Consider the following 22,398-nt stretch of genomic DNA (forward strand, 5'->3'; position numbering starts at 1 on the left):
GGGGACACCCCAAAGACCCGCACCCGTAGGGATGCTCGGGGGTGTTGGGGGACACCCCAAAGACCCGCACCCCGGGGCCGCCCCCCCTCGCCCCGAGGCTGCCGGGGGCGGGCGGAGGGGTCGCTGTTGCCTCCAGCACGGCCCCCCCCTTCCCTCACCCCCCCCCTCCGCCGCCTTTTGTTCGCCGCCCGTGCGCGTCCCCGCCCGGCGGCGGGGGCGGGCGGAGCCGGGGCCGCAGCCGCAGCCGGGGCCGAGCCCAGCGCCGCGCCGCGGGGACACGGACATGGAGGCCGCGGGGCCGGAGCAGGGCCCCCCGGGGCTGCCCCCACCGCCTCCTCCTCCGCCGCCGCCGCCGCCGCCGCCGCTCCCCGAGAAGAAGAAGCTGCGGCGGGCGCCGTCGCCCGCCCGGCCCAAGGAGGTGCCGGGCTGGTCGCTGCCCAGGAGCCGGCGCGGGGGCTCCGCGCACCCCCCGGCGGCCCCGCGGCGGGCGGGCGGCGGCGGCTCGGGGAAGGAGGCGAGGGCCGAGAAGCGGCCGCGGGCGGCGGCGGCGGCGGCGGCCCCGGGCCGGGGCGGGGGCGGGGGGGGCGGCGGCCGGGGGGGGCCCTCGGGCCGCGGGGCGCCCAGGGCCAAGGGGAGGTGCCGCGGGGCGGGGCCGGCGGCCGGGGGGCAGCGGCCGGGGGGGTCCGCGCCGGGGTCGGCGCCGGGAGCGGGCCCCGGGTGCGGGCTGAGCGACAGCAGCTCGGAGGCGTCGGACTGCAGCGCCTCGGAGGAGGCGAAGCTGCTGTCGCTGGAGCTCAGCGGGAGCGACGGCGAGTCCCCCGGCAGCGCCCCGCCGCCGCCGCCCTCGGCCGGGGAGGCCTCGCCGCTGCCCGAGGAGCCCTCGGCCGCCTCCATGGCCAGCAGCCGGCTGCAGCTCAGCACCTCGCTCGCCTTCTCCGACCTCACCGAGGAGCTGCTGGACGCCGGCACCGACGGGCTGCTCCGCGAGCTGGAGGACCTGCGCTCCGAGAACGACTATCTCAAGGTGGGCACGGCGCCCCCGGGCCTGACGCGGGGTCCCTGGGCATCCCTGGGTGTCCCCGGGCATGGCACGGCGTCCCCGGGCTTCCTTGGGTATCCTTGGGTGTGCCTGGGCGTAACAGAGCATCCTTGGGCATGGCACAGCGTCCCAGGGCATCCCCAGGCATGGCAGTGTCGCCTGGCATCCCAGGGCATCCCTGGGCATGGCACAGCATCACTGGGCAACCCTGGGTATCCCTGAGCATGTCACAGCATCCCTGGGTATCCTTGTGCATGGCACAGCATCCCTGGGCATGTCACAGCATCCCTGGGCATCCTTGAGCATAACGGAGCATCCTCGGGCATGGCACCGGATCCCAGGACACCCCTGGTCGTGGCGCAGCATCGCTGGACATGGCATGCTTTGGCGTGACATGACATCCCTGGGCATGGCACAGCATCCTTGGGTGTAGTTCAGTTCAGCCTCTCTGGCCATCCTTGGGCAAGGCACGGCATCCATGGGCATGGCTCCCATCCCTATGCACAGCATGGGTCACGCCCCTGGGCATGGTGGGCATGGCACAGCTGGGCACAGCTCAGCTCAGCCCAGCGTGGCCTGGCCCAGCCTGGCATGGCATCGCAGAGCACGGCCTGGCAGGGCTCGCTTTGGTGTCATGCCCAGGGCAGGGCTTGGCTTGTCTGGGCCTGGCATGGCATCACCAGGCATGGCCTGGCTTGGCTCGGCTCAGCTCAGCAAGGAGAAACCCAAGCTCGGCACGGCCCAGCTTGTGGCATGGCTCAGCACAGCACAGGATGGGATGCTGCTGCTGTCCTCTCTGCCTGCTGACGCTGCCAGGCCCCGAGGGGGAGATTTTCCAGCTCATTTCCCTCCACCGGTCCCTGTGCTCGCTCTCCACAGGGCCCCCAGCTCCCTGGGGCCTTTTTCCAGCCTGGCTGGCTCGCGGGCACGTGGTGGAGCCAGGGCGGGCTTGGGGACGAGGGGTTGGGGACACAGGGAGGCACAAACAGTGGACGGGCTGCAGGCATTTTGTATCCTCTGCTCCTCTTCAGGGTGCAGCTCTGGGTGAGATGTTTGTGCCGTCACCCGGGCTACAGTAACACCTTGGGAGGGGGGTCAGGAGGCGATAGCAGGCTCGGTGGCTTCTCCTTCAATGTGGCAGGTTGGAAAATGGGCCAGATCCCAAGCACAGGTGCCAGAGTTTGCGAATGTCCTGGGATTAGTGCTGCGAGGTGAAGGCTGGGCGCTGGGTGCCGCGCCGGAGATGCTCAGCCAGGCCCTTTGTCCATTAGCAAAGCCCCAGCTCGCAGCTGGTGTCCAAACTCCTGCCAGAATTAGCAGCGAGAGCTTAAGGGCTTTGATTTACTGAGAGCTGGAAAAATACAGATGAGGCCCCTCCGGTTTCCAAGAATGCGTGTGAAAACGCTGCTGCTCCGGCCGAGCGCGCGCTTGCTTACTCCATCTTCACGTGATCTTCACGGCGAGCTGCGGGCCTGGAGGGCTCGGGGTATTTTGTGAGCCGTGAAGAGCAACGGCTTCAATTCCTGGCAGGCAGGGCACGGCACCCGGGACCATTGCAGGGACTTTGGTGTCCCCCCCTGCTGCGGTCAGGATGTCCGTGCAGGTCCCGCCAGCTGTCCCCCACGGTTCCCCGCTGTCCCACGGGGTGGGGAAGCAGCAGCTTCGGGGGTTTTGCTCCCCTCTCCCAACTCGAAGGCATGCCACGCCGGCTCCAGCTGGGCAGAAACCCCAGCCACGTGCACCCGTGGGGCTCCAAAAACCAAAGCAGAAGTCGCTGGGCAGTTTGTGCCCGGCTTCTCCGGCAAGGAGCAGAACATGGGGCTGGGCTGCAGCAGGGTACGGGGAGCTGCTGGCTTGGCTGTGAATCTGTGGATTTGGGGCTTTAGAGCAAAAAAAGCCAACCCCAAACCAAACGATAGTGGGACCTGTCCCTGTTGAGCAGCGAGCAGGGACCCTATAGAGGCAGCAGCTCCCCTCCCCTCGGATACCGATGAACCCAACTTGTCAGTGGTGGCACGTCCTGGGACTCATCAGAATAGCTGCAGGTGATGTTTTAATTTGTTGGAGCCAGGTGAAATTCGTGTTTAAAGAGGTGAGGGTTTGGGGCAGGAGGGCGTTCGGCCGCGCCCCGGTGTCCCTGGGGGCCGTGCGGGTGCCACCACGCCGCCGTGGTGCGCAGCGGGCTGCCAAGCCTCGGCAGGGCGAGGCGCCGGCTCGTGTCGCTTCCTTCCCCGGCCGTGATAATCAAATGTACATATTTAAGCACGCCTCACCCGCTTCCCCTTGCAGCCGTGATTTCACGAGGCTTGGATGAGGAAAAAAAAAAAAATGACAAAGGCTTTCAGAAAAACACCAGCAGTGCTGAAACGAGCCACAGGGCTGCCGCTGCCTGCCGCTGCCCTTGAGGCCCAAGCGTTGCTTTTCGGGTTGAGGATTTGGGTTGGGATTGTCCCAGCCGGCCTCCTGAGGCCCCGCGGTGGGCAGGGAGGCTCTGCTGTGCTGGGTGCTGTGGGGATGCAGCTCAAGGTGCTGATAAAGGGGGAGCCCCCCCAGCAGCCACCCTGCGAGGGGCTTGGCAGCATCCTGCCCGCCGGCTCTTGCCCAGTGAGCCCCCGGCTGTTTCCCTGATAATTTACTGGGGCAGGTGGAAAGCTGGGAATTGTATTTTTTTCCCTCGCTGCAGGGTGCAAGGCGAGGGCTGCTGCGCCGAGCCTGGCGCAGAGGGAAGGGAGGCTGATGTTTGCTCTCAGAGCTGCTGCTCTGCACCTAAAGGAACCCCCGGGGCTGTCCCGTGGGGCGTCCCTCACTGATCCCACACCTGGCTGGGGGCTGGGGGCGAGCGCTGTGCTGGGACCCCCTCGCTGGCAGGGCACCCTGGATAATTTCCCTTAGAAATCCAGTCTGATTTTATATTGATTTTTATTTTTTTTTCCCCCTAACAAGTTACAGCGTAATTCCCTCTTCTGTCTGGCGGGGGCTCGGAGTTAATTGGAAGCTGCTGCTCGTGCCCTGTAATCTTGGAGGGAGCGGTGCCTGTTGCTGCTGGGCGGTGACCCCGGCTCGGCACGGGGCACGGCAGGCGCCGGGCACAAAGGCCCCGATGCAAAACAAACCCACGGGTCGCATCCTTCCCCTCTCCTCCTCTGCATCCTGCACCGAGGTTTTTGGGTGCACGTGGTGCTTTTTGGGGTGCACGTGGCGCTGCTCCCTGGGTGCCGGCGGTTGCTGCTTGGCTGTGCCCCAAAGCTGGCGGTGCCGGCGGTGCCGCTGTTTGCGTGGCTCTGTTTTGCATCTCCCGCTGCTTTCTGCTTCTAAATAACGGGAGGGATCCTGCCGGGGAGCTGCGAGCTGCTCCGGCCTTGCCACCCTGCGGGGACGTCGCCCAAAGACCCGCTTGCTCTGAGGGTCGCGGGGGCTTTGGGTAAAAGTGGTGCCTCGTGTTACCGGGGGAATGGCCGAGCCTTGCAGCCCGGCGTGTCGGGAAGAAGTCACTCGTGTTGTCCCTCGTGTCCCCTTGTCCCCCGCAGCTGTGCCATCTCACTGTGTCTTCTGGAGATTTGTTCTCCCCCCTGCTTCTCCTTGCCCTCCTCGTCTCCATGGCTTTGTTCAGCATCGCTTTACGGTGCTCCACGCTTCCAATGCCAGCCCTGAATTCGGGCTGTTTCCGAAGGGTTTCTCCCAGCTGCTGGCTCTGTCCTTGCCTCCATCTGTTTTTTTTGGTTGGATTTTGCAAAGATGCCATTCCCGGGAGTTTTCTCCAGTGTGTCTGGTGGTGCCACGGGGCTGCTCTGCCTGCGAGGGCATCAGCTTGGTCATCCTAAGCTCTCTCCCAGCCTGGTGGCGTTTCTCTGCTCTCCCATCCTAATCCAGTTATCACGGCTCAGAGGCACAGCTGGCCTCGCGGGGCAAGACTCCCGTGCAGCGCCCCGGCTGCCCCAGCAGCCGTGTTCAGGTGTTCAAATGCCTTTGGTGGTGGAAGCTTTCCAGAGCCACCAGACCCCAGTCTGGTTTCATGCCCCCTTCTTTTCTCGCAGGCACTTCAGGGTGTTTGGTTTTAAAGTGCTCACGTTTTCCGTGCAGGATCTGCCCTCCAGCAGTCCCTGCTCACGGGCTGTTGTTTTCCCCTGCACTGTTGCAAGCTGCCTGCTCACCTGTGACGTATAACACGGTTTTTCTGTGAAAACTCCCAAGTTCTTCCCAACCCCACCCCAAAAGCTCCTCGGGCTGTCTGGGCTTTTGCTGGTCTCCCCAGGTCGGTGGTGGGTTTCCATCGGGGATGTCACCCCGGGGGGCACCACAGCCCTCGCAGCCCTGTCTCCTGACTCGTGCACATCCCGTGTCTCGTCCCCGTGGGGTTTTATGGCTGAGCCAGCCCGAGGGAAGTGCCCGCCACGTGCCTGCACTGATGCCCTTCGGTGGGGCCGTCCCGGCTCTTCCCAGAGCATCTCGCTCCCACCCTGCTCCCTCTCGGGGTCACCCCCGGTTCCTGCCCGCTCCGGAGCCCCAGCACAAAGCCACGCAGCTGGCATGGCGCTGGCCGGCTCGGGGATAATCGGGGATTGTCTCGGTGACGTCCCCGGTTTGTCATCTCGTGTTGAAATGGGGGCAGGGAAAAGGATGCTTGGGCCCTTTCAGGATCATACCGGGTCTTGCCGAGGCAGATAACACCCGCTGCCGTGGCTGGAGCATTTACGTGGAAGATTTGGGTTGAGATCGGGGTTTTTCACCAGGCTGAGAGGTCTGTCAGTGTGAGAGCTAATGAGGCCGGGCAGGAGGTGGAGGAGGACCTGGCTCGGCGATGGCTGCCCAGTGGCAAAACAAGGGGAAGCCGCAGGTCCCCGGCGCTGGCAGCCTCTCGCTCCTGTCCCCGCGTTGCCTCTCCTCTCCTCTCCATGCCTGCCGTCTCCTCCTTCCTTCTGACACATCTTTTCCAAGACGACCTACATTTTTCTCGCTGTGGCTGCTGCCTGGGCTGCTCCTGCAGTGAATCCTCTCCTCCCCCATCTTCCTCTTTATTTCAGTTTATTTAAGCAGGAGATGCCGGGAGCGGTGCACGTGCTCCTTGGCTTGCTGGGGCTTTCGCGGCATCACCGCAGCCCCCAAAGCCCTGCAAAATCCACCCCCCTTCCCTGGTGTGTGGCTCTGCAGGGCTGCGTGTTGTGTGGGGCTTGTATGGGATTTCACATCCACGTTGAGTGCTTCTGGTTGCTTCCCCGGTGCCATTACCCCGGTGCCACAGGTGGGCCGTGCATGGTGCCGGTGACTCCCCGGGCTGATGTGCATGGGCTGCAGGCGGTCCGGTGCCGTCCCCTGGCTCCGTGGGTGTCCCCACCGTGTGCAGAGCAGGGGGATGGTGTCCACGGGTCTTTCTGGTGGAGGAGGGAGCCAGCCGTAGGTCTGGGGTCTTTCCAAGCCTTGGTGTAAGCAGTCCTGCCCCGTTTGCAGGGACAGTGGGGGCTTGACCCAGGGGGTTGAACAGGAGGGATGGGGAGCACAGCGGGGAGGTGTCCTGGGGGAAAAGGAGGAGACCAAGGTGGTAGCCCCCATCTACAGGCTGAGCACTGGCACGTCCCATCCTGTCCCCACCAGTGCCATCCCAGGCAGCGAGAAACGGGCTGCGGGTCTGACGTGTGCCACGTGCATCTCCCCGCAGGATGAGATCGAGGAGCTGCGCGCCGAGATGCTGGAGATGAGGGACGTCTACATGGAGGAGGACGTCTACCAGCTGCAGGAGCTGCGGCAGCAGCTGGACCAGGCCAGCAAGACGTGCCGCATCCTGCAGTACCGGCTGCGCAAAGCCGAGCGGCGCAGCCTGCGCGTGGCGCAGACCGGCCAGGTGGACGGCGAGCTCATCCACAGCCTGGAGCAGGACGTCAAGGTGATGCTCGGGGGGCGGCGGTCCCCCCATGTCCCCAGCCCCAGGTGCTGGGGGATGCCCAGGAGAAGGGGTGGAGCAAGGGGGGATTGGTCTCAAAGTGGTTTGGGGTGAGATGTGCAAGGTCTTGGGGTGCAGCTCCCCCAAAAGCTGGGGTCCTGGGAGCTGCTTCTCCCTTTGGCCATCATGGAAACCTTGCAGAGCCCTGGGCTGGCATGGGGACAAGGTGACTGCTGTGGGGTGGCATTGCCTCGCCCTCCCCAGCCGCCAGCCCGGTGCCGGGGAGTGTTTGCTGAGCACTCCTTCCCACACAGCCGCTGCCGGAGGGGTGCCGTGGCAGCCGGGGACGTCCTGGCGCCGGGGGGTGGCTCGAGGAGCAGCTCGGTTTTTCGAGAGGTGACAGAGGAGCCCGAGACCAAGCACTGGGGGGGGGCTCAGGGGCCGTGCAGGGATGCTCATGCAGTGCTGACCCCCAGCAATGCCTCCCGCAGGGGCTGGAGCCAGGGCACGCTTGGCTCTGGGGGCTCTTGTGAGGTTTTTCCGTAACCCGATGCAGCAGCTCGCCTTTCCCTCTCTGCGGGGCTGCTCCGCTCGCCCCCCTCCCAGCCGTGCAGCTGCTGCGCCATGGCGAGCCCCCGGCTTTGGCGCTGCTTTTCCAGCATGGTGGCCTGGAAAAAAGCTCAAAAAGGCGACGAGCATCCCGCAGCACCGCGATACGATGGAGGAAAGCAGGGTTCGGCCAGTGGAAATAGGGGCAGGGGAATGGTGGTCACAGCGTGTGATGGAGGGGACACACGCGGTGTGCGTGGCCTGGGGACAGGGTGTCACCCAGCGCGGTGTCTGCTCCCAAGGGTCTCAGCAGCACCCTGGGGAGCTCCATGGGTGCTGTTTGGGGATGGGAGGTGCCCATGAGGTCCTGTCCACGTGTTGTGGCCGCAGTGTGCTGCTGTACCCGGCCCGATGACAGCCCCGTTGTGTCCCCAGGTGGCCAAGGACGTCTCCGTGCGGCTCCACAACGAGCTGGAGGTGGTGGAGAAGAAAAGGATCAGGCTGGAGGAGGAGAACGAGGACCTGCGCCAGCGGCTGATCGAGACGGAGCTGGCCAAGCAGGTGGTGCAGAACGAGATGGACAAGCTCCGAGAGGTGAGAGGGACACGGAGGGGGGACCAGCGGGCGGCCCCGGGGCTCAGCCCCTAGCAGGTGTCCTGGCCCTGTGCCACGGCAGCCCCTGGCCCTGCTCGCATCGCTGAAACCCAAACCGTGCTGCAGATGCTCGTGAAACTCGAGCAGCGCTGCCCTGCGCGAGGCGAGCGCCGTGATGTGCAGACAGCAGGGCTGTCCTGACCGCCCGCGGGAGGGATGTGGTCCTGCACCACAGCTTCGTGTGGCTTGGGCTCGTCCCCTTAGGGCACGACTGGGCTTGGCTGGTACACACGTGGTCCCCTGCGGGTGTCCTGCAAAGCCACGTGCGTGTCTGCACGAGACCAGGGTGCTCCGCACCGTCAGTCTGGGACAAGCTCCCAGCCTGGAGCGCTGCTGGTCCCCGTGCAGCAAGGGGACATCCCATCCACTCCATCCTCGGGGACAGGAAAGGCATCCCGGTGCCAGCACAGCCGTGCAATCAATCACGGCGCTTGTAACCCACTTCCCTACTGCCCCGAATGCCTCAGGTCCCTGGGGAGCCTGGGGAGGCGGCGCTGGCTGAGCGCAGGGCAGTGTGCTGGGGGGGGACGTGGTGGCATCGCCCAGCCCTGCTGCCTACTCGGGGCCACCAGGAGTGGGGACAGGGACAGAGGGCTGCACGCATGGGACAGGAGATTGCCCCTCTGCAGCCACGTGAGCCCGAAGGGGACGCTGCCGGCTTGCACGGGACCTTCTCTGGGGTGCTTGGGGCTGCTGGCAGGTCTGTGCTAGGACAATGCTGGGGACAATTCCAGCTGTCACTCCAGGCGAGCCCTGTGGGGACAAAGCCGGGCGTGCTGGGTGCTTCTGCAGCTCCTGCTGGGCTCTGCACTGAGCACAGGGGCTTGCTTCCACTCTTGGAAAGGGTGCGTCCCCAGGCGTTGGGGTTACTCACTTATTCCAGAGCGTTAATTAGGCAAAGGAGCGAGTTAACAGCCCTCAGCCGCCTCCTCCCTTCTGCCGGAGGGCGCAGGGCAGCACACAGCTTGTTAGCGGCAAGGCAAACAGGAGGAGGCTGGGCAGGGCTGGGCTTGCCCCTCGGGCTGGTTCTTTCTCGCTTCCACGAGGTTTTTCCGTGGTGGGACGTGCAGTGTGTCCCCCAAGGTGCCTTCGCCCCCCTGGGCTCGATCCCAGCCTCAGGGACCGCAGCACCTCCAGCGTGGGACACGGGGCAAGGGCACGCTCGTCCCCAGTGGGTCCGGGCCGAGGGATGCCGACGTGGCACAGGCAACCCCCGGGGGGGTGCAGCAGCTCCAGCGCTGGTCTTGGCCTTAATAGGAAAGCTGGAGCCCGGCACCTTGGCACAGGCAGCCGCTTACATTTCACAGCTGCTTTCTTTGGCTGCTGGGGCCTCAGCGCCAGCTTGGAAGCACGCCCGAGGCGGCCCCTGGCCCCTGTGCCTGAGGGGGCTTCGGCCCTGCTGCATCGCCCATACCGGCAGAGCGGGATGGGGTGCGTGGCTGGGGACAGGTTCACACTGATGTGGGTATTTTTAGACCCTTATGGCTCTGCCTGGGCTCCCCGTGTCCCAGCTGTCCTCGCTAGCCTGGGGGTCATCCCTTGTGCCCCCAGGGATGCTGGTGCTGACTGCTACTGGGTGCTTCTCGTGCCGGGGCAGTCCGAGGGACGGGAGGGTGATTTCTGGGGGATTTAGGGATGGGAATCCCGCTGTCACGCTCTCGCAGGCTGTCCCCAGCAGCGTGACAGCCAGTGGCTGATCCCAGGTCTCCGTTTGCAGCTGCAGCCAGTCAGGGAGAAAGGCACCAGGGACGTGTCCCCCCTGCTGCCTGCACGCAGGGAAGAGGTGGTGGGGAGCATCGGCTGCTGCTCCCAAGCTGGGATGCCCCAGAGCCATCTCGGCCTGGGATTCCCCGCTCCGTCCCGCCGTGACTCAGCCTCTCCACCACTCGCTTCCTGCTCCCTCCCTGCTCTCGTGCCCGCAAGGGTATTTCTGGCCAAGCCCCATGACACGACGCCTGGCAGGCTGGCTCCCCCGTGGTGAGGGGCTCATCCCATGGGGCCCTGGCATTTTTCTGGCTGTCACGAGCCGTGGAGCCGTCAGCGCTGCCCTGCCTGCGATGTCCCCAGCCCTGGGGGGTGGCCGGGTGGCTCTTTGTGTCCGCACTGGCGTGCCGTGCTGCATCCGTGGGTAACATCCCACTCTTCTCTCTGCAGAATTCCCTGAAGAAAAGGGGGTCTCGCTCCATCGGAAAGGCCGAGAAGAAGCCATCAGTGCAGGTACGGGCTGCGGTGCCCGCCCCAGGTAGCGGTGCCGGCCGGTGGCCGCTGAGCCTGGCACAGGGGGGAGTCCCGGGCAGGGCGGCGACATCCCCTCCTTGCAGGGCTTCTCTGCCTTCTGCACAAGGCAGGGATTGATGTGCTGGGCCATCCTCCTTGTCCTCAAGGATCCCTTGTCTCCTTTATCAATGGGGCCTCAGAGCAGGCAGTGGCTTGAACCTTTTCCTCGTGCTGGGGCTGCCTGTGCCAGCGGCTGGGCTGCAGGGTGGTCCCGGGGGGCCTGGGGTCCCTGTGGGGAGCAGCTGGAGGCCGCTGTCCCTGTCCCTGCCCCTGCCCCGTGACAGGCCGCTGGGCGAGCGCGGGGAGGGGGACGTGCCAGCAGCAGGAGGATTTCATCTGTCACTTGCTGTTGTGCTGAGCTGCTGTGAGTCCTAATGCTGTCAGCGGGGAGGGGCAGAGCTGCCTGCTGCCGGTAGGAGCGCGAGGGCTTTAACACCCCCTGAATCCCCTTCCGAAGGCAGACCCGTGTGATCTGTTCTGGGCAGCAGACCTGCTCCCCCAAAGCCTGGCGGGGAGCCCCGTGAAGTTGCTCCTGCTGAGAGGGTCTCATCACGGGGACCCCGGGGTTCCTGGCTGACCCCATGTCCCCATGTCCCTGCAAAGCGCAGCCGAGCACACACCCCGCTGCTCCCCTCGCTGTCGTCTTCATGGAGCTGAGAGCCCCGCTGCGGGGCCGTGGGGCTGGCCGTGGGCAGGGCAGGAGCGGGTGCAAAGCCAAAGCCATCCCCGGGTTCCCCGGGGTGCCGATGCCCTGGCAGCGGGTCCCCGTCCTCCCTCCCTCCCTCCCGCTCCAGTGCAGCCACCCGTGACTCAGCGGTGCCTTCCTGGGCCCCTTTCCTGCCCAGCCGTGCTGGGCTCTCACAGAACATGGAGCTGGGGCAGGGGCAGGCTCAAAACCAAGCTCCATCCCCTCTGTCCCCCACCCCAGGAGCTCTCGAGGTGCTCCCCGTGCTGCCTGGGGTGTGGGTGTCCCCCCGGCCATGCCAGGGGCAGGGGGAGGCGCCCGCTTGTGGCTTTTTTTTTTTTTTTTTCCTGGAAAAAACAGGAACTGAGGTCACGTCTGCCCAGCTGGGACTGCGGCCTTGTGGCGCTGGCCCCCCCCTCCACTGTCCCCGTGGCCATACTGGGGAATAAGGCAGCACCCCGAGCCCAGGGCAGCCCCTCTGGGCTGGAGGCACCACAGTGTTTGGTGGCTCCCAGAGCTGTGTGGGCACCGCTGCCCGTGCTGGAGGGGGACTGGGGTGCTGTGGACGGGGTGAGCTGGCGGTGGGTGCCACCAGCGGGTCCCCTCCTGGCGGTCAGTGGGCTGGAGTGACCCCGCGGCACAGGAAACCACGAGCTGGGCGTCAGGAAATCCTGGTCCTCTGTCCAAAAACTGCTCCGTAGCTGAGAAACGGTCTCTGAGGGCAAACAGCGGAGCTGGCTGTTGATAAATTTAAAAGCAGCCTGAGCAAAACCCCATGCACGGTTCCGGGAAGCAAAAGGGCTCAGGCAGGGCTGGGGGCTTGGCTGGGGCTGCCACCCCCGGGCGTGGTGGGGGCAGCAAGGACAGGGACAGGACAGGGACAGGGATGGGTGGCTGGGAGGAAAGGGGCTGGGTGAGGGGTGGGACCTGGGGAGGTTTCCAGCCCTCATGAAAAACAAAACCCGACCAGAAGAAGGCCTCGTTCCAGCCACTTCCGCAGGCACCCGGCAGCTTTCCCTCCCCGTCACACGTGGTGGCAGGGCTAGGCCAGGTCCCCACGTCCCACCTCGGTGTCGGTGGCTGATGTCCCTCAGGTCCACCAGGACCTTCCTAACGCCTGTCCCCGCTCGGTCCCCAGGAGGACAGCGCGGACCTGAAGTGCCAGCTGCATTTCGCCAAGGAGGAGTCGGCCCTGATGTGCAAGAAGCTGACCAAGCTGGCCAAGGAGAACGACGGCATGAAGGAGGAGCTGCTGAAGTACAGGTCCCTCTATGGGGACCTCGACAGCTCCCTGTCCGTGGAGGAGCTGGCCGACTCGCCCCACTCGCGCGAGGCCGAGCTCAAGGTCCACCTCAAGCTGGTGGAGGAGGAAGCCAACATCCTCAGCCGCAGGATAGTGGAGCTGGAGGTGGAGAACCGCGGCCTGCGGGCAGAGATGGACGACATGAAGGGCCAGGGGGACAGGGAGCTGCCGGGGCAGGACCTGCGGTTCCTGGCGTGCCCCTCGGGCTGTGGGGATGCGGGGGACACGGTGGTGGAGCTGCGCCGGCACCTGCAGTTCGTGGAGGAGGAGGCCGACCTGCTGCGACGCTCGCTGCTGGAGCTGGAGGACCAGAACAAGCTCCTGATGAACGAGCTCAACAAGTACAAGTCGGACCACGAGCTGGACGTGACGCTGTCAGAGGATAGTTGCTCGGTGGTCAGCGAGCCCTCGCAGGAGGAGCTGGCCACGGCCAAGGTGCAGATCAGCGAGCTGAGCGGCAAGGTGAAGAAGCTGCAGTACGAGAACCGCGTCCTCCTCTCCAACCTCCAGCGCTGCGACCTGGCCTCCTGCCAGACCACCCGGCCCATGCTGGAGACCGACGCCGAGGCTGGGGACTCAGCGCAGTGCATCCCCACCGCCGGCTGGAGGGACGGGCACGGCGGCGAGGCCGAGCAGCAGGACAGGGTGCCCGGCGGGGGGAAGGCGCTGGATGGCGGTCCCGCTGCCAAGCTCCTCAAGGTCAAGGACTTCGAGACCCTGCTGGGCATCCGGGACCAAGCGGCGCTCGTCAGCAAAGCCATCGACGTCTTGATCTCGGACGCCAATGGCTTCACCTCCAGCTTGAAGCTGTGCCTGGACAATGAGTGCGTGGGGGGGCTGCTGGCCGAGGCAGTGGATAACAGCAGCGAGGGCCCCAGCGACGCCAAGCTGATGAACGTGCTCCTCATGAGGCTGGGGGTGCTGCAGCAGGACCTGGGCTGCTTCATGAGGAAGGTGGACCACCTCGCCGGCGGCCTCAAGGAGCACACAGACTCCTTCCCCTTCTCCGGCAGCCACGAGGCCACCAAAGAGGGGCTGCAGAAGGAGAATGGCTCCGACTTCCAGGTACGGGGCTTCTTTCCACGGCCGCCCTGCAGCACTTGTTGGTTTATTTGCTGCTTCTTGCTCTGTTCTCCTGCTTTAACGGAACAAACCCTGACCCGTAATGTTCCCCTCCTCGTGGCTCCCCAGAGCAATCCCCCAACTAACGCTCCCCTCGCTGCATGCCGTGGCACCCGGGACAGGATAGGACTCTGCTCCAACAGAGTGTGCGCCGGGCGGGAGATGGGGCCGGGGGGCTCACAGCGATGTCCCACCCCGGTGGGGCGGCTTGGCTGCTCTCCTCCATCTGTGGCCAGGCTCCTCGCAGAGCCAAGCATCCCCACCTGTGATGCTCTTTGCTGATTGGGATGGGCCCCTGGTTTGAAAGACTGTCCAGTCGGCATCGTAAGAGCACCCCAAGTTCACAGAATCACAGAATCATTTAGGTTGGATCACCCAGTCCAACCTCTGACCTAACACTAACAAGTCCTCCACTAAACCATATCACTAAGCTCTACATCTAAACGTCTTTCAAAGACCTCCAGGGATGGTGACTCAACCACTTCCCTGGGCAGCCCATTCCAATGCCTAACAACCCTTTCAGTAAAGAAGTTCTTCCTAATACCCAACCTAAACCTCCCTTGCAACCTGGCTTGCAAGCACCCAACTTGGAAGGAACTTCATCCCCATTGGTGTGCACTGAGACGGTTCCCAGGCAGGGTAATTCGCAGAGCAAAAACCCCAAGGCAACTTTGTCTCCAGCGGGGAACCCTCCCATGGAGAGCAGCCCATGCCCTCCTGTCTGGGGAGGCCAGTTCATGCCAGGACAGCCAGGGATGGGGACCTGGCTGGGGACACAGGTCCCACCATGGACACAGGGCACCTTTCTGGAGCACACTCGCTTGTTCAGAGTCCTATTTTTCTGCATGCTGCTGGACCGCAGTCCCACCAGCCCCAGGTCCCGGTCTCCCCCAGTCACTGCATGGCACCGTAACTGGTGTTTGCACATTTTTTCCCTCTTTCTCTCTTTTTTCCCCTTCCCCAAACAATCCAGGCCACGTGTCTCGTCATCCTGTGTTTCCTTTTGGTTTCCACATTGTCTCCCACCATGGTGATGAAGTTCCTTCTCCTCACCATCCTTTTTGTTGTCTTGTAGTCCTTTACTGTTTCGGAGACCCATTGTTTTGTTTTCTGGCTTTCTTTTCTTCCCGCTCTTTTGGTTTGTTCTCATTAACTTGCCCACGCATGCAGCAGCCTGATTTTAGGGACGCCGACCCTTACCGCATCACCCACGCCAAGGACACGGACCCCGCGCATCCCCGGAGCTACAAAACCTGCCGGCCCGACGAGAACGACTCCTACGCCACCGAGGTACGGAGCCACCTGCCCAGCACGGACAGGGAGCCGCGCGTGTCCCGTCAGTGGGGCTGGCAGGGTCGGGGCTGCCCGGGGAGCAGCTCGGTGGGAGGGCTGCAGAGCTGGAGGAGGGGTGCTGAGCACGTCCCCCTGCCCGCTGGGCACCCACCATCCCTCTTGTGCCCTTGCAGATGAAGGAGCTGCAGCTGGTGCTGTCGGAGGCCAACGAGAGCCTACGGGGGCTGCAGGAGCAGCTCTCGCAGGAGAGGCAGCTGCGGAAGGACGAGGTGGACAACTTCTCGCAGAAGATCTGCCAGGTGAGCGGGCGGTGGTGGCCCCAGGAGGGAGGGTCCCCACGTGCACGGCCCCGGGCTGGTGACCCCCCTGGCGACACCCAGACCACACAACCTCCCATCCTCGAGGGACGCAGGGGCTGAGCGTGCCTCTCTGTGCACGTGGGCGTGCAGCCATGCAGGGCTCACACCTTTTGCCTTGATGGCCCCGCTGTCCCGGGGGATTGCAGCTACCTGTAGGCTGAGCTGGGGGCATTAAATTTGGGGTCCCATGCTGGGCTGGGGCTATGGGGAGGAGACACGACAGCCTGCACAGGTGCTGGTGGCTCAATGCATCCCTCCGCAGCTGAAGGAAGACCACCAGAAAGCCTTGCTGCGGCGTGAGTTCGAGCTGCAGAGCCTGAACCTGCAGAGGCGGCTGGAGCAGAAGTTCTGGAGCCAGGAGAAGAACCTGCTGGTACAGGAGTCACAGCAGTTCAGGCAGAGCTTCCTCCTGCTTTTCATGAAGCTCAAGTGGTTCCTCAAGCGCTGGCGCCAGGGCAAGATAGTGCACAGCGAGGGCGATGACTTTCTGGAGGTACCGTGGGCACGGGCGGTGGGACACTCGGATGTCCCCTGTCCCTGTCTGGGTGCTGTGGGATCCTCACGGGATCCATGGGACCCTCAGCAAGCTGCCTGTGCTGTCCCCTGCAGGTGAACAGCATGAAGGAGCTGTACCTGCTGCTGGAGGAGGAGGAGCTCGCCCCGCAGCAGCAGGCGGACAACAAGACCTGCGCTGGGGATGCCTGGACCCCCAACACGGTGAGTGGGGTGGGCAGGATCGGTCCCCACCGGGCATCACTGTTGGCCGGTGGGGTGATCCCAAACCCTGGTGGCACCCCATGTCCCTCCCCCCGGGGCTGGCAGCATGCAGGACCGGGGCGCAGAGGCGGCAGCCCCCGCTCACCCCCCGGTCCCCGGCAGCCCAACGAGTGCATCAAGACGCTGGCGGACATGAAGGTGACCCTGAAGGAGCTGTGCACCGAGCTGCGGGAGGAGCGGCGCGGCGCCGGCGAGCTGCAGCAGCAGTTCACCAAGGCCAAGGCCGCCTGGGAGATGGAGCGTGCCGAGCTCAAGTGCCACATCGCCCAGGTGGGAGACACGGGGGGGGACGTGGGGCTGGGGGGCTGCCCGCGCCAGGTGCCAAGCCGTGGCTGCTGGGGAGGGCTGGGAGGAAGGATGGCACGGCGGGAATCACAATGAGCAGCAGCTCCGGCAGGCGAGTTTCTATAGCAACGGGGCTGGCACGAAAATCCCGACTGCGGGAGCAGAGGATGCTCTTTATTCCTCTGCTGGGTTTGTCTGGGGTGGGTGGGATGGTGCCGGGGCTCACTGTGCTCTGGCCATGCACCACGCTCATCCCGTCCCCTGCTGGAGCAGCACCAGAGCCCTCTTCTCCTGTCCCCTCGGTCCCCTGGCCCGTTCTGCCCTGCTTTTGTGGTGGTGAGGGGTTTTGGCTCCCTGGTGCCATGCTGGCAGCAGCCGGTGGCTGTGCATCTGCTCACCAGAGCAGTGCCAGCGCTTCCCGGGCGGTGTTTCTCCATGGTGCCCATCCACGGTCCCCAATTCCCCTGTCTCCTCCCCAAAAGCAAGCAGAGCCACCGTGGGGGCGGCAGCCCTGTTCCAGATGCCTTCAGGGCCAGCAGCGGCAGCGTCCTCAGGGAGCGCTCTGCCAGCCCCGCAGGCAGTGCCACCCTCACGGGGCGGGGAGGAGTGCCGTGGGGACATCCAGCCCCCGTCCCGTTGGGTGACCGTCCGTCGGTCCGTCTGGCACGACGGGGCTGCCAACGCCATGTCCCCGCAGCTGGAGGCCAAGGCGGGCAAAGGCCTCACCGAGCGGGCGCTGCCGGACTGGAAGGTGGCCCTGAAGAGGGAGCGCGAGGAGCACCAGCACCTCCTGGCCGAGTCATACAGCGCCGTCATGGACCTGACCAAGCAGCTGCAGATCAGCGAGAAGAACTGGAACCAGGAGAAGGTGGAGCTGCTGGCCCGCTTCAAGGAGGAGCAGCAGCAGGCGGAGCAGCAAGCGAAGGACCTGCAGAACAAACTCAACCAGGTATGGTGTCCCCGACCGTGCACGTGTCCTCCAGCCTCCGCTGCTTGCTCGCTGTGCTTGAATGCTCCTGGGGCACACCTGGCGAGCGAGCAGCAGATGCTTTGCTTGCCCAGAGGGGCACATGCACACGTTGAGTGACCAGCGTGTTCTCCAGTTGCAGAAAGGAACCAACCCATGGGCTTTGAAGCACTCTGAAATGGAGAAGCACGGCGGCAACTGGAAAGAGGTGGGCAAGAGAGGGTGGCATGGTCTTTTGGCTTCCCATTGGGCTCAGGTCTGGGTTAAAAATTAGGGGGAGGTTGTGCGCACCCCAAAATAGCATCCCCTCAAGCAGCAGTCTCCCAGCAATGGTTGCAGGGAGGCCACCAGGGATTAGGGAGATGGAGACAGCAGAGAGCATGGCTCATCCTGCTGTGGCAAACCCTAGGGGCTTCAGACAGTTGATTTAGAATAGTTTTGGTCACAGCCAGCCCTGTGTAGCCTTGGGAGTGGGGTGCAGGACCTGGGGACGTTGGGGAGGTGCCTGAAAGGAGCAGGGTGCAGCCCCTGCTCCAGCACATCCGTGTGCTATGGGCCTGTGCCTTCTGCCACCAGAGCTTGCTTCTGTGTCCTCCTAGGCTCTCAATGAAAAAATCACAGACAAAGAGACAATCTCTGAAGAAGAAGCCAAGGGAACCAACTTAAAAAGGTGAGTGTGTCAGTGGTGTGATCCTCAGGGCGTGGAGGAGGTCAGCAGCCCTCAGAGCCAGGCCTGCCTCCAGCTCTGACTGGACACAGACGTGGCCCAGGATTGTCCCGGAGGCGAGAAGCAGGACTGGGTGCCCAGCAGGTCCCGTTGGGGTGGTGCCTTCAGCTGTCCCCACACCGTCACCCTGTCCTGCTGGCTGGGTGATCGGTGAGCCCTGTCCTCTCTTCTCCCGCAGGACCAAGTCCGTTTCCTCCATGTCAGAGTTCGAAAGCTTGCTCGACTGTTCTCCCTACCTCCCTGGAAAGACTGCGCCCGGGCTGGGCGACCATTCCCGAGGCAAAAAGGTGTCTGCAGCCGCCCAGCTGCTGCCCAACGGGATCCGGGACAGCACCGGCCTTCCTCCCCCGAACTGTACATATGTGAATATCGAGCAACCTGCCCCTGATGGCCTGGCCAAGGAGAAGCTGGGCGTCTCCTCCTGGGACTACTCGCGGGCCAGCAGCTTCTCGGGGCACGACCCGGCCCAGAAGCAGATGCAGAGGAGCTACACGGCGCCTGACAAGACGGGGATCCGCATCTACTACAGCCCGCCTGTGGCGCGGCGGCTGGAGGCACCTCTGGTGCACAACAAGGAGGGGAAGATCATGATCGAGCCCGGCTTCTTGTTCACCATGGCCAAGCCCAAGGAGCCAGAGGAGTCGGCCAGCGCGGAGAGCACGTACAGCCAGTGGCTGTGCAACTTCTCCAAGCAGCAGCGGGAGCTGCTGGATGGCGGCACGGTGGAGAGCGCGGTGCCGCCGGTGCCCCGCTTCCCGCCCTCGCTGCACGACCTGGAGATCTCTGGCAACATGAGTGACGACATGAAGGAGATCACCAACTGTGTGCGGCAGGCCATCCGCTCCAGCTCGCTGGAGAGGAAGGTGAAGAGCGCCTCGAGCCAGACGGTGGGGCTGGCCCACGTGGGGACGCAGACCATCCAGACGGTGAGCGTGGGCCTGCAGACGGACCTGCCGCGTGGCGGCGTGCACGGCAAGAGCTGGTCCCCGCGCAGCTCCTCCCTCGTCTCTGTGCGCAGCAAGCAGATCTCCTCCTCCCTGGACAAGGTCCACTCCAGGATCGAGCGGCCCTGCTGCTCCCCAAAATACGGCTCTCCGAAGCTGCAGAGGAGGTCTTCCTCCAAACTGGACGCCTCCAAGGACAGGAGCCTCTGGAACCTGCACCAGGGCAAGCAGAACGGCTCTGCCTGGGCCCGCTCCACCACCACCCGCGACAGCCCTGTGCTCAGCAACATCAACGACGGCTTGTCCAGCCTCTTCAGCGTGGTGGAGCACGCGGGCAGCACCGAGTCCATCTGGAAGCCGGGCTGCCCCGAGGGCAGCAGGGCCAAGCCCGAGGCCCCCAAGTACGGCCTGGTGCAGGAGTTCTTCAGGAACGTCTGCGGGCGGGCGCAGAGCCCCACAGGCCCCCCAGAGAAGAAGGATGCCGGCACTGGGGAGGAGGGTGCCAAGAAAACCGAGCACCCCGGCCCGGCTGCCTACCACCCGGCCGAAAGCGCCTCCCGCATCTTGAGTAAGAAAGTCCTCAAACAAAGCAGCTGCGAGGACCCGAAGCCGTCGTCCCCCGGCCAAGGGAGCAAGGAGGCGGCCCCCCCGGGACCCCGACCTCATCTCGGCTCTAGCCAGCGAGGTAACGAGGCGGGGTCCCCCCGTGCACCAGGGTGTCCCGCGGGGACGGCTCCGGCACCCTCTAACCGCCCCCCACTCTCTCTTTGCAGGACATGGCGTGCGACTGCAGCTCGCAGTCCCTCACCTCCTGCTTCGCCCGGCCGTCCCGCTCCGCCGCCCGCCACTCGCCCTCCAAGTGCAGGCTGCACCCCGCGGACCCCCCCAGGGTGGAGGAGAAGCCGGGGCCCCTGAGTGAGTGAGGACGGCGGGACGGGGCGCGCAGCCTTGCCTGCTTCCCACTCTCCTGCCCCGAGAGCGCCCGCGGGGCCCCTCTCGGGGACGCATCTGTCTCCTAACCGTCCCCTCACCCTTGGGGACGCTTAAGAAGCAGATGGCGAAGGGCGCCGGGCGGCGGAGGCTGCCGGCAGCAGCGGGGCGTCCCGCCGGGGTGGCCGTGTCACCGGCACGGGGGGGAGCGGCGGGGTCCCCACGGTGGCCTCGGGAAGGGGACGGCCGCCGTGCGAGGTGGCGGTGCTGCTCACCCAGGGGTGAAGCGCAGCGGGGTTGGAGTCGAGGGATGGAGTCAGCGTGGCTCCGTGGGCTGGATCCGGCCCCATGACCAGCGCCGCCTGCCCGGCATGTCCCTGAGGGCCCCGGTTGCGGGGCGGTTGCATCAGCCGCATCCATCGGCTGCATCCTGGAGGCTGGGGGGAGGCGGGGAGGGTCCCTGGGCTGGGCGGCACGTGGAGGCTGTCCCCATCTGTCCCCATCGCCGTCCCGCTGCAGGGAGGCTGCCAGGCTCCTCCGCTGGTGGGAAGGGTCTGGGCAGCCCCCGGCGTGGTGGGGAAGCTGGGTGTATGCGTGGCGTGTCCTCGTCTCCTCTCCTACCCTAATCCCAAGGGGCCTTGGCTGGGAGCAACGCGGTGGGACCCCCCCCAGCAGCCTCCACCCTGCAGAGCGCCCACCTCCCTGCCCGGGGCCACGTGTAGTTATTTGCTCCTCCAAGTGCTGAGTTTAAATATTCCTCCTTCCCTTCCCCCCCCCCCTTTTTTTTTTCCCCTTCTTCCTCCTCTTTTGGCTCTGCCCAACTCCGGACAGCCTGCAATGTAAACCAAGTGCATTTTTTGAAAACAAAACATACCGAAATGAGCTAAATTGGAGATGCACCGATTGGATTAAGAGATTGTGGGCTGGGCGGCTGCAGCACGGCTCCCAGCCTCCGCCGCACAGCGGTCAGAAAAGCCTCTTCTGGGGAGGGAGGAGGGCAGCATCCCAGCAGCGCTGGTGCCCCTGTGCGCAGCCCAGGGCGAGAAGGGTGATTTTGGAGATGGCTGCTTGACCTATTTTCAAGCTGCGTGCCAGGGGCTGGGCAGGATTTGCACAGATGGAGCTGCCTGCAGGTGCCTGTGCCTGCTGGGGCTCTGGGCGTTGCTCAGGGGGGGCTCTGGGCATTGCTCCAGAGCCTCTGGGCATTGTTCTGAGGCTGTGTACGCTGCTCCAGGGGCTCTGTGCATGGCCCCAGGGACTCTCAGCATTATTCTAAGGCTGCGGACATCACTCCTGGGGCTCTGTGCATTACCCAAGGGTGCTGGACAGTGCCCTGGGGGCTCTATACACAGCTCCAAAGGTTCCTGCATTGCTCAGGGGCTGTGTGTAGTGCTCTGGGGGCTCTGTGCAAGCCCCCAGGGGCTTTGTACACTACCCTGGGGGCTCTGCGCGCTGCTCCAGAGCCTGTGCGCATTGTTCTGAGGCTGTGTACATCGCTCCAGGGGCTCTGTGCACTGCTGTCATCTTGCAGCCATGCTTAAAAAATGCTCCTGCTGCCGCAGCTGCTGCCCCCTCCCGTCCAGCCGCACGCTGCCCGCAGCAGGACGGCTGCATCACTGCCACGTCGCAGCCTCCGTCAGCATCTCCGCGACAGCCGCTCACTGCCTGTGTCTCCGGACACACCAGCATCAGCCAGGGCCAGCCGGCCCAGCACCGATGGCCTTTCGCTCTGGGGGCAGCCGGCCGGCCCCCCGGGGCCCTCGTCCCCCGGGCGTGGGGTAGGCGCTGCCCTCCGTCACCAGCAGCCAGGTCCAGGCAGCGTCCCCGCCTGCCACCCCCACGTCCCTGGCGGGCGCAGCGCTGCCGCCAGCACTCTCCTGCTGTACATAGATCCTTTCGGGGTGGTTTTTAGCATTTTCATCGAAGACTAGGTTTTGTTTTCGTTTTGTTTTAAAAGACTCTCTACTTTTGGAATGTGGTTTCTCATTTTTACAACTGCCTTTTAATTATTTGTAATATCAGTCAGTTCTGTCTTAATCTGTAAATAGCGGTGCCGGGTGTTTCCCACGGGGATGGGGATGGGGACAGGGGGCGGCAGGGGCTTTGCAAAGGCAGCATTGCAGAGAGGCAGGAGCTGCTTTAGCCGAGCCCGGGGTGATGGGAACAAATCATTAGCTGGGGAGGCGGCAGGTTTGGCCTCAGCCCCTGCAGCCTCTGCCCTCGTCCTCACCACGGTCCCTGTGCCCACCCCAAGGTCGCATGAAGGGCAGGATCTGCCCCGATGACGGCGCCCACCCGCACCCTGTGCTGTGCCTGCTTGTCGTGTGATGAATAAAGGCCCTGCAGACCTTCACCTGCGCCCTCGGTGCCGCTTTCGCGGGCTGCGGAGGGGAGCGAGGGGTGGCCCGTGGCCGGGGGTGCCCCCAGGCCCCATCCCCGCCAGCTGCCCGCACACGGTGTCCCATCCTCTCCCCATCCCTGTGTCCTGATCCTGCTCTGCCACGTCGCCGTGGCTTCCCTGCCATCGCCCTTGGGTCCTCCATGGCCTCTCACCCCATGTGGGCTCCTCTCGGCTCCATGGTGGTCTTGTGACGCTGGTGCTCCCCACACCT

General features: G+C 64.7%; 1 protein-coding gene across 1 annotated transcript; it reads left to right on the forward strand.

The window, feature by feature from the left end:
• Positions 1 to 646: 646 nt before the first annotated feature.
• SOGA1 (suppressor of glucose, autophagy associated 1) lies at positions 647 to 21,756 on the forward strand. The gene is given in 16 exon segments (XM_040575740.1): positions 647 to 1,024; positions 6,693 to 6,917; positions 7,899 to 8,057; positions 10,272 to 10,334; positions 12,218 to 13,447; positions 14,675 to 14,794; positions 14,971 to 15,096; positions 15,419 to 15,649; positions 15,766 to 15,873; positions 16,036 to 16,203; positions 16,916 to 17,167; positions 17,322 to 17,393; positions 17,785 to 17,855; positions 18,091 to 19,501; positions 19,503 to 19,541; positions 19,630 to 21,756. Coding segments are annotated over 16 exon segments (4,557 nt in total). The 5' UTR covers positions 647 to 892; the 3' UTR covers positions 19,780 to 21,756.
• Positions 21,757 to 22,398: the final 642 nt, after the last annotated feature.

Source organism: Cygnus olor, chromosome 16 (genome assembly GCF_009769625.2).
Source record: "Cygnus olor isolate bCygOlo1 chromosome 16, bCygOlo1.pri.v2, whole genome shotgun sequence".
Classification (NCBI taxonomy): domain Eukaryota; kingdom Metazoa; phylum Chordata; class Aves; order Anseriformes; family Anatidae; genus Cygnus; species Cygnus olor.